At 39.2% G+C, this 12,121-nt stretch overlaps 1 protein-coding gene across 1 annotated transcript in view; it reads left to right on the top strand.

The window, feature by feature from the left end:
• The window catches only part of LOC115426935 (teneurin-3), a 244,088-nt gene that overhangs the window by 78,089 nt on the left and 153,878 nt on the right, over positions 1-12,121 (top strand). Inside the window, exon 4 of the mRNA XM_030145210.1 lies at positions 11,000-11,225. Within this exon, the coding sequence (XP_030001070.1) occupies positions 11,000-11,225 (226 nt within the window). The remainder of the gene's footprint in view (positions 1-10,999; positions 11,226-12,121) is intronic.

Raw genomic sequence — 12,121 nt, 5'->3', positions numbered from 1 at the left:
TAGAATATTTGACAAGTGAATGACTTAATTTCACAAGCCGTGTCTGAAAGTTTCTACATTTCCATTTCAATGCACAAGACAAAGACATGTGATTTATCGGTGAGTTTCCTCGTGGTGGAGCGCAGGTTATGGCGCTGAATAGCAGCCGTCAAAGCTCCGTGGATTGTTTGGCACATTACCGGGGAAACACTATGTTGCTACCTCATGCATGATCAGTCTCCAAGACTCCAGCAGTGACCTCAGCACAGAGCCGTGGGCCATATCATGTTGCTGATTGAGCATGCACCGAGCCTCAGAGGATACGCAGGTTGCATCTTAGTTCTTCTTGCCGAGAGAAGCAGAGGGTGTTCTGATGGAAAATTCCAAAACATCAGTAGCGCTGGAAGGCTTTTCTCACCGAGCTTTAAAGTGTGTGTATGTGGGGGTATTTGTACACGTGTACGGACTGCATATCCAAACACGAGCTTGTGCACATAAGTTTATCGTTTATATCCACTGAGAATATTGACATCATGAGCATTACACCCCCGTCTGCTTACCCCCCACATGAAAAACAATACAATGCAGCATTTGGTGACGACTGCGAGAATAAGCCAATGATTTCTTCCTATTATTATTCTCATCCTGTCCTCTGCTCTGTGGTGAGGAGTAATGCAACAGTGGGGTATCAATTCATAGTCTTGGCCTCAGGAAAGCTCTTTGGAAAGCAGAGGGATTTTCAGCCTGTGTGCAGCAGGTCCGAGCCGAGAACTAGACATTGTACTTTGCAACATTGGCATGGAAAAATGTGCATAGGTTTGGCCGAGATATCGAGGAAGGAGTGCAAAAAAGAACCAGCGTGTATTGTTCGTTCAATGTAGTTCATCAGATAAGTCTTGTATGACAGTGCGTTCATAAATTATGTATCTGAACCTAATACCTACAGTAAAACATTGTGGTATTTATCAGCTGTTGGACATAGCACTTAATCTGTAAAGCAGCTGATATCGAGTTTTCTGTGGTACTTCTCTGTTCTAACAAAGGATTAATTTGTTAACTGTACAATCTGTTTATGCTCAGTTTGCTGCCAGTGTTGCTTATGAAAGTTGGTGCCTTTTTATAAAATCAATTAATCAAGAAATTGGTGCACCCCTGTCTACCATACGTCATATACATTTCATAGAGCAAGTTCATTCAATTGAGTGTGCAAAGTCTAAACTGTACGAATCTACTCCTCTTCAAATTTTCTCACAATGAAGGTGAAAATTAGTCATCAGTGGCAGTGGAGTGCATCCAATTGAGAACAATATGCCAACAATTAATCAGAAAAAGATCAACTTTCCCATTTTTAGATGGATTCTGCTTCCTTTGTCTGGTTTCAGCACAAACTAAGCGATTTGCACAGGAAATGCAATTATAGCAGCCTTTCCAAAAAGACTGTGCCACTACATCCATGAGTGGTTTGTTTTTTTTTTCCTGCAACCATTTTCTCAAGTGATTAGGGAAGCAAGCTGTAAATGAATGGGGAGGCACATGAATAGTTTCCAAAGTACACGTCACATTTCCGTGAACCCTAAGATGATGTAGGCAACATTACATTTTTTGTGCAATTATAAATGCAAATATATATTACCGCAGTCGGATATAATTTGTTTTTTTTCTTTGCAAAATCAGATAATGATTTTTTTTTTTTTTTTTTTTTTTTAATGTGTTGTTCCTGTTGTTCCTGACACTCCTGAGACTATTCACATCCACTAAACACATGCTTTGTACTTAGTAAAAATGAATAGCTTAAAGGAAAAAAACAAAACAAAATGAGATCCTTTACAGAAGCATCTCTGAAGCGGTCAGAACCACCTTGACTGTGGGTTTCATGTTAAGTCGATCAGCCCGGCACCATCACAATTACTGGCTGTATTGAAAGACCCCGGCCATTCAAACCACCAACAGCAATTCTGATGGAGTGAATGACTGCTCTCAAGGCCAGTTCAGATATAAACCGTGGAGGCGATAGTTTGAAACTGACAGATCCTCTTAAAGAACGCCTTTCAGAAGAGATTCGTGACAAAGTGCTGAGCAGAGACGTGCGTGACAGGCATATTGGTGATTTGCTTACATTATAGAGTCGGGAAATAGTGTCGACTGCTATGTGGTTGTAAGATCAAAAATGACATGATGTGTCTTTCTGCTGCTGTTATTGCGAATAGAAGCGCACATCAGCGATTCAAATGAGCTGGCAAACCATACATTTGTAGATGCCAACTGTTGCAATGAGCAGCACAGTATAGGATTGAATCTCAAACTGCCCCTCCTCTTCTATGAAATCTGAATCTTTAAATGCTCCTCTGCAGCATACTGAAGACATTTGCATTTCCTGTATGTGTGTACGTTATTATTTGCACAATGCACAATGCAAGACAGTTGTTTATTTGCCAGTGTATCAGTTACTTTAAATAGAGCTAAAGTTTTTTTTTTTTTTTTTTTTTTTTCTGTGCATTTCTGTTATGTCCCGTGGCTGTGAAGATTGAAATAAAGTGGAACCATGCTTATATGCATTATTATCAGGACCATTAAATGATTTTAAATTTGCCAACCTTTAAACGCCTGGCCTTTTGGTGATTGGAAGTTTTCTGCAGTATACTTGGGGCATATTTCTTGGCTATTATAGAAAATGAACTTGTGGTGACTGGCTGATAAAGTTAATAGCGGTATGAACACAAATCAAATATAGATTTGTTTCTTGAAAGTGAGAGCTGGCACATTTCCCTGTGCTCTGTGCCAGGACTCTGCAGGTTTAAGAAACTTCAGTGATTTTGTTAATTCTGTGCTGCCTCCCTAAAACCGTGCTCCTCGTATCATAGTTAAAGGTAATTTAGCAAGGTGTGAACATGAGCCCCCTGGAAGAGAAAGCTGTCCATACATAAATAAAAACAACTAAGTGTTTTGTCAGCAAGCTAATTGTCAAAGCAGCTTTTGAGAAGGAGTGTAATTGCTATGTAATCGGAGAGCTGTCAGAAAGAACTGTTAAGCAGTCATCATCTGTATGATGATCTGCCATCTGTAGTCATATTTGGGGGGAGAGAGAGACAGAAAGAGGGGAGTGGAGACAGACAGAGAGACAGATATGGACAAACAGAGCTGCAGTTTTTATGCACAGTGCATCTTTGGTGAGTTTAACTGCATCAGTACATTTACCAATCATACATTTTAGATGATTTCCAGTCTGGAATTCGCATCACCATGGGTTGATGAATCTGCTATATGTCTGTGTTGAGGACATTATGGAATGAGTACATGGAGTGATGTCTCTTTCTATAATGCAACGATTATGTAATCCTTGAAATATTGGTAACATCCTGGTTTCCCCGCAGAGAAATGGCTTAAAAGAAATTTCGCTCTTTGATCAGATATAAAGTGAGGAGAAAAGTGGGCATGACTGTGAGATGAGTGAAGGTACACTGGCAGGAAATATGATGGAATTCACACAGCTTTTTTTTTTTTTTCTGAGAACCCCAAGCCCCTGAAAATTGCCAACTCTCTTTGCAGAGTAAATCCCCAAAACACACCTAGGGCAAGGTTGTTCTAATGGTGCTCAGTTCCACCGGGTACAGCCCTCCCCTGACAACACTACCACCTCAGCCCACCTTAAGGGCTTCCAAGTGAGAATCTGCTGTCTCTTTTTCTCATAAGGAATACTGCCACTGTACAGATGCCAGAGCTGTGCTGAGGTGAATAAAAATCTCAGCATTGATGAGAGGGAATTTATTGATTTGACATATATAAACATCCCACCTGAGCTAAACTGCAGGCTTTACTGTGGAATCCATTCATTATTCAGTTCATATAAAATTTCAATTTGATTTTTTTTTTTTTCATTTTTCATTCTGTTTTTATTTTTTTTAGCCACTGTAAGTTGCTAGTGGAGTTTTTTTTTTTTTTTTATCCAATTAATATTTCTTTGTGAAAAATAAATACTGGGAGTTGAAATAGAGAAGCAGTGGCCTCTGTAATTTTATTTTTATGGAATTCTTATGATGCACACACACTGCAATTTTCCTATTGGTGAAGGGCAAGCCAGTCAAAGCAAATGCCCTTTCAATTCCATTAGCAGTTGCATCAGTCTCTTAATGGAGAGTAAAATGGCACAAGACCTTTAGCAGTACTTACACAATGAATATGAAAAGGCTTTCACCAAGCTTGCCAAGCTTAGTGAGTGCAAAACGGCTTTTAATTGTGTCCGGACTCAATGTTGGAACATTATGAGCAGCATCCAAGGCTTGTCAGTGCTTTAATCACGAAAAAAAAATAAGATATTTTCAAAGAGTAAACATCACAGAAACTAATAGACCCAAACATCCGTGTATCAAGAAATGGCATCAGTGTGCAGGAAAATTGTGCTGAAACGTGAACTTGGCTTGTAGACAGTGATAACCTGTGACACAGTTATTTAAAATGGATTAAATTGTTTGAATGGACTAGCCCAAACCATTGCAGATATCATTTACTCTGTAACAGAAAGTCTGCTTTCTAAGGGAAGTGTATTGTGAGGCTTTTTCTGCTTTCATTTGACAACAGAGCTCAACGCAGGAGTCGTATGTAAAAAAAAAAAAACAAAAACATAGATTATCACTAACAACTAAAACAAAGACCCACTCCACGAGTGTGTCTGTAAAAACATAAAGGCATACATCATTTGATATATATTGCAAGGATCATTAAGAAGGGAATGAGTTTGCCATTTTGACGTTGGTATGCAGTATTAATCATAAAGGTCCTTTTTAAGCAGGTAACTGATGGATATGATGACAAGCTGACGTTGAGAAATTATGTAAAGGAGGCATCGGTCTTGATCTGATTTCAAAGCAAAGCCCCATAAACCACACAGCTGTTTCATCTGCCTTCCCAGTGACTCAGTCTGCACTTTAAAGGCCAGCTTAATTCCCTGCATGTCTTGATGGAAGACAATGCCAAGCTTGCTTAAAGGCTCATTGTTAGTGTGCATCTATTTTTTTTTTTTTCTTTTTTCTTCACACATGCCAGGCGGTGGAAAATGTAATTCAAAGTGCCACAGTCTTAAAAGTCCATATTTTAGCATAGTTTGTCCAAGTGGCTCTCAGATGTGTAGCTCTAGCACAGAGGCTGAAAATACACTGCACTTTGCTTATTGAGTTACATGAAATCACACTGAGGTTATCACTTCTGGCTTTTCATTATACAGACTGTCATGAGTATGAAACAGTTTGTCAGAAATTGGATTCATACTCAAATTAGAGACCACCGCTCACATATGGGATGCTGACACCTTCTGTGTGCAAGAAATTTCAATGTGTATTTGTATTCCTAAGGATAGCAGCATGCAGCCCCAAGCATTTAATTGTATACGGAATAGGGTAAGCAAACGAATTCTGGTGTTAAGACTCCTATCTATAAAGTGTAAACTGTTGGTTTTTAGATTTGCAAACGCGTCCCTGTGAAAAACAGCCATCTTTATTTCACAAAGATAAGTTCAAATGCAGAAAAAACCCTTCATCTGCGTGGAAATTGTGCATAATTAATCATCCAAACTCCACATGGAGTCAGGTTTCAGATCTTAATACTTAAAACAGCATAACATGATCTTTAGTAATATCTCAAAGGCTTCAGTAATTAAACACATAGAGTATATTGCCGCACTGTGTAAATTATATACGTTGCTGTAGGTTTGTGGGTGTATTGAACCTAAAGGTAGATCAGGATGAGTCAGAACCCATTTTAGAATACTGCGTCTTAGTAATTAGGATAAAGATAGAATTATTCTGCCGTATTTTGTCATATATGTTCAGCATTAAAGCAGAAAATTCCCTTTGAATCATAATAAAAGCTAAGCTATTTCATTTTCTTGGATCTCTGAAGGTCAAAGAAATGACTGGGTAACAATAGTAGCATTAGTTTTATGCAATTTAGATATTTTTGAGAATAAAGAACATATTTCTTTCATTCTTGTTTTGCAGTTTTGTCTTTTTTTATTTGTATTTTTTTCCAACTGACTGCACATTCTTTCTTCTTATATCACCAGATTATTGTGCATCACCTTTTTTATTTCTCTCAGAAATATAACCGCTTCAGTTCATGGTTTTATAACGACCTGAAAATGTTTAAATGAATGCTTTACTTCCATCTCAACGCTATATGGGCTTTTGTGTATACAGTGGGTTTATTTCAGTTCATGGAGTTTAACATTTCCTGTGCATTGTGGGATTACGCAGTCAGATTTGTTGTCTGTAAAATCCTGCTCCTTTTGAAGATTTGGGGATTTTGTTTTTCTGAGAATCTTATCCTCAGCGTGTACGTTCTGCTCAAAACATAGTTCATTTCATGCTCCTGTATAGAACCACCTAAATAAAACTTGCAGAAATATAAATAAAACAGCTATATTTGCTTTAATGAGAAACTTATCCGGCGTGTTCCATAAACTTGTAATAGTGGAGCTAGTTGTTCTTGTAGAAACTCATATCTGTGCTTCCTGTGCTGGCACTAGTCCCACCAGCTGCAATCTGCCTCCTCATACATATATAGTACAGCCGATATTCAAGATTACTGTACTGTATATTACATTCTCAGTCTGTCGGTATGAGCAGTGCAGCAGGATAGTGTGCAAACGGAACGAGGGCAATCAAGATGTTGACTTGTGCTATATGTCAATAGGTCGATATGCAGACATGAAGATGAATGGATACACAAATGTATAAGATCTATCATATATCTTTATTTGTAATCCGTAATGGGAGACTGTAGTATGTCTTTAAGAAGTTTCTGCACACAAATCCCCATTTCATGTAATTACTTCAAATACTGTAGGTAAATAATAAACCGATTATTAGGTAGGATGAATAATTAAGCTGATGAAATGCCATTTTCAGGCGATCGGCATAAGCATAAATGAGGTGAATTTTTCTCAAGGCTGGTAAACAAAACATGAATGTAGAGAGACATCTGCTGTGCAGGCAGTGTAGACTGTTAGAGGTTGGGTTGTCACTTACAGCTGTAATGAAGCAATGTTAGATCTCCGTTTTTTTTTTGTGCATTGCAGACAGTGTAGAACGGTCTAGGTCAGTGGTTCCCAACCTTTTTTTGGCTCGTGACCCCATTTTAACATGACAGATTTCTGACGACCCCAGACATTCAAAACAGCTAAAATTAATTTGTTTTTGATCATGTAATAATTTGCTATTCTATGTTACAAATAAATTTAATTTTTAGACAACATTTAGTCTATATAATGTATATTATCATGGACGGAGGCAGAAAAACCAGGTGTAGATTACTGCACAAAGTGAGAATTTGATTTTCCTTGGTCAGGATATGTACAGTCAGTCCAGCTTGGATTTACAAGACTGACAATTAATACTGAACAAACAAGAACTCAAACTATGAATTATGAAAGAGCTGCAGCATCTGAAGCCGACCACAATGAACATTTGAAAGATAAACAGAACCACAGTGCTTCAGTTTCAGCTTCAGAGTTTGTCATGTCTTTTATGTGTTGGGATTGTCTCTCTCAACTCACCATATATTATTAGTAAGTTGGGGTTTTTTTATTATTATTTTTATCAATTACTAGAAATTTCAGACAACCCCATTTGAATTCCAGGTGACCCCACGTGAGGTCCCGACCACAAGGTTGAAAAACACTGATCTAGTGAATAGATTAGATTACATTAGATTAGATTAGTCTTTATTGATCCCACAACCGGGAAATTCAACAGTCAAGGCAGCAACAGAGTAAAGTGCACGAAAAAAGTGTACATGCATAAAGATAGTAGGGGTGCAAAGGTACAGGTAACCCACGATTCGGTCCATACCTCAGTTTTTGGCCATGGTTGCGGTTTGGTTTTGGTACGTGTTTTGTGCGTAAAGAGAACTTTTTTTATTTTCTCCCAAAATTCTATTTATTATTTTGCTTGTCAGCAAAAACTGAACTGAACAATATAACCCTTTCTTATTCCTTGACTACTTGTATACAGTTGTATAAAACAGACACGTGCACACATAAGGCCCAAAGGGGGCTTTTTTAAAAATAAATAAATTCCTGTTCTGCATAGGGATGTAAAAGAAAATGGCGGTGGGTTGGGGACCTGTGGGAACTTAAAAGTGTGTTACTGTGTAGACAATGTGTTCAGTCATGGGTCAGGTCGATTTGTGGGTCTAACGTACACGGGTACAAGCAGGTGTGGGTTTGAAAAAGTGGTGGATCTGTGCAGGACTCTGATGTGTGTTGAGTCTAAAGCCGCTTCTCTGTCCGCTGTCTCTCACTGAGGGGTGGGGTTTCCCTGTGCTGCATGCTCGCATGCATGTCCAGAGAGAGAGAGAGGGAGAGAGAGACTTTGGGGGGGCTTTTGCCTTTCACCGCCAATGCAAAATCAGTTGCAAAACTGAAAACCCATGGTCCATAAGGGCGAATTGTCCAGTGCAAGGTGGACTGAATGGTACACGGTTTTCCCAAGTAAAATTACATCCCCAAAAGATAGCGCAAAAGCAAACAATAAAAAAATAAGAATAGTAATAAAAAAAACTATACAGACTATACACATATTAACAACAGAGGGGAAATGGCAAAAAGTCACAGTACAGAAGCAGAAACGTTATAAATATATCATGTCTAAATGTTCAAACTGATATTATTATTATTATTATTGTTATTGTTTTAATTCAATGATTAATAAATTGAGCTTTGCGTATATCTCCGGTGGCTGCCTCGCTCTAGATAATCATGCTGTTGAATGTTGAATAATTGTGTCTTGTCTTCTTCATGGCCTCTGTGTAACTTCATCTCTCATGTGTCCTTTCCATTATTTTCATCACAATCGCAGGCTCTTACTGAGGTATGAAAATCACGCGTGAACAACGGCGAGCCTTTTCTCTCTGCAACAAGCCATTATTTATTCATTTAATCATTTAGCTAACACATTTTTTTCCCTTCAAAGCTTCAGAATAGAAACAAACTTGTCCATGTTCTACCATTTTCAGTTTCTCAGAATCCATCTGGTTGTTCCTGCTGCTTCTTTTCCCTTTTACCCTCGTTGACATTATACTGTTAGACTGATTATATAAAATGCTTCTGGTGGAGTGTGAAGTGGAGCTTGTGGGTGCTCCAGGCTCATACAGTAGAATAAGGCCCAGAGGTGAAGTAAAACCAGCCAGTGTTGGTAGATAATCCACATTTCTATTAGCCTACTTAGCAGTTTTTTTTTTAATAGGGCTCATAGTCTAGCCCAGGAGATGAGTGGGATGTCTTGTGTTCATTATCACTAAGTCATAGCAGCCTTATATCTTAAAATGCCAATGCAGCAGTTGATCTGAGGTAATGCATGTGTTAGGATTCAGAGTTGACTTTGAGCACGATGCTGTAAGGTGATGAAGGGGATCCTATTTGATTAGATTTGATCAAACTTTAATCACAGTCCAAAAACCGAGGGGGGGGGGGAGGAAAAAAAAAAAAAAAACACCTTCATCTGCTTCTGGTTATTTTGCTTTTATGGAATTTATAGTCACATCCTGCTGCTGCTGCTGTGTAACTGCAGACATGAATTAATTAATCTTAGATTGGTATTCGGCACAATCGTCACTCCTAAATCTGATGAACAACATTAATCTTTATATGTTTGTCTGTTTGTCTGTCTGTCTGTCTATCTACAGATGAACCAGATGTGTGCTGTAAAAATATTCTGTTGTAAAAACAATAAATTTGTGCACATAGCGGTCACAAAAACTGATTGGTACAACCTGCCCCTGCTAAAACTTAATTACATCTGCCACTGTCCTTGCAATTAACTATCAGAGAGAGGAGTTTTACACTTGGTAATCATTCTTATCGCAGTTTTGCTCATGATATATTCCTACTTTGAGGTGAAATCTCCAGGCTGTGCATAGAGGCTACTGGCTCTGCTGAAGATTATTCGTTGCGTATTCAAAGCGCTAGAAATGGTTTCCCAGCTCTGAATGGCATATATATTTCCTTTAAGCACCGTGAATCCAATGCGAGGCTCATTTGTCTGCAGTGAACAGCTTGTTATATGCATAGAGGGGCACTGTGAGAAGCAAAAGCGCATAAGCAAGGACAAAAACCGCATGGCCATTAGAGGCTGTTTTCAAAACAAAAACGAGCATCCTATAAATGAAGTTCTGTCTAACCAATAGCAGGGGGGGCAGATTTTGATCCTTAGAGCCCACAAGGTCTTTATGCTTGACTGAGAAAGTAAAGGTTAAATCATGCACCAGAACTGACCTCCAGCATTCACAAGCTGTACATTTAACTCCTTTAGGCCTTTATAAAAATTCATGCTGTCAACGCAAAAACAACAACAACGACGCTCGGAAAAGATGCAACTCCCAGCTTCCTCGATCTCCTTCTAAGTAAGGAAGGCAACAAAGACCATTCCCATTTGGAGCTCATTGGAGCAAATCAGAATTGTCAGCACTGTGGGTTTTTACCTTTTAAACAGGGAAGATGGATAGATAATCACCACATGCCATTCTGGGGGCCAATTACACAGCTTTGTGTGAAATTAGAAAACCTGTTCTCTCAGAGCTCTAATGGATGTTCTGGTCATTAGTTATTTGAGAGTCTTCTCTGGCTGTAATCAAACGTGAAGCATTGCGTTAAGCGCCCATAAAAGAACAGCTGCCTCTCCAAGTGACCTTCTGTTTAAGAGAACCCAACTGTCAGCCGTGTGGCGTTTTGTGACAACTATTATGTGTGTCTCCATAAAAGCGACTCTTATTTCCCTTCTTTTTGCAGTCGTTGCATCTCAATTTAATGTCTTGCTCTTGGTTGTATTTACTTTTTCAGTGTCGTATCCTGTCATATCTTGCATACACGGCAGATGCATTCTCTTTCCCATCTGCTCCCCTTTTGCAAACAGAGTCTGGGTGTAATTTCATTCAGTGACACAAATTATTGATTTTTATTCTTTGGAGTTTTCCAGTATTATGAATAGTTTAATAATGTCGTGTCTGTATTCCTTTCCGTCTCTCTCTCCAGGTGACCATCTATCTAGTCAGCAGGGCCCGCCCCCTCTGCCACCAGCTCCGCCGCCACACAAGCAGCATCCGTCCATCACGTCCCTGAGTCGCAGCTCACTGGCCAATCAAAGGAGCCCGAGCCCGCCGCCATCAGCCGGTCTGGCGGCTGAGTTGCAGAGTACGGCGGAATGCGTCCAGCTGCAGGACAGCTGGGTCCTGGGCAGCAATGTGGCCCTGGAGAGCAGGTGGGTGATCCGCAACGACCTAGACGTTTTCTCTGACTCAGAAAGTGAAATAATGTGAAATGAATGAGGTAAATGGAGCCGTTTTTCAGCCTTTTAAGTATGCTTTAGGGATCCAAAGATATATTCTTTTTTCAGGGTCAACACTGATGGTTTTCTCATTATTTTAATATGTGCTGGTGAATAAGTAACTGCTCTTTCCTCATGATGCTCTGAGATAGCGCAATACTGCTCCATACCACTGAGTAGTGACTGCAGCAAAGCTAAAACAACTAATCTGTTTAATCGGATAGATACCAAACTGGAAGAAAAATCCAAGGCACTCTCTTTAAACATTAAAATGCCTTTATTAACATGGCACGGTCATATCTGGACCTGAAAACACTTCTACGCATTTTGGCTTCAAGCCTTCATCAAGAAGTCAAAAGGTCGAAGCCGAAACGCGTAGAATAATAATTATGAGTTTAAAGAGACTGCCTTGGATTTTTTTTCCAGTTTGGTATCTACTGTATGAATCCCCTTTTCCAAAGAGCACCTCGAACAAACTCTTTTTTGGTCCGAGAAGCATCCCTTCCCATGAATTTTTGAACTGTTTAATCGGATGTTGGATTTAAAACAAACATACAAATGATCACAAGAATGACTGTTTACATGCGTTCTGTGGTGTAATTCCAAAAAAATGACAGAATTTCTAAGGGGTTGTTTGCTTGGCTACTGAAAATGAATATTGCACTAATATTTCTGCTCACATGTAGCCGTGAATACCCCGGTTAAAACTAATATTTTTTCAGAGTTTTTCACTGGTGGCAGACATTACTGTGTGAACACAGCCTCCTTCTTTCATTCCTTCAGACACCTTCTGGAAAAGGTCGGCTCTTTAATATTTGCTCAGATCCAAA

This window comes from Sphaeramia orbicularis, chromosome 10 (assembly GCF_902148855.1).
Source record: "Sphaeramia orbicularis chromosome 10, fSphaOr1.1, whole genome shotgun sequence".
Lineage (NCBI taxonomy): Eukaryota > Metazoa > Chordata > Actinopteri > Kurtiformes > Apogonidae > Sphaeramia > Sphaeramia orbicularis.
This window is presented reverse-complemented; position numbering and strand designations above follow the sequence as displayed.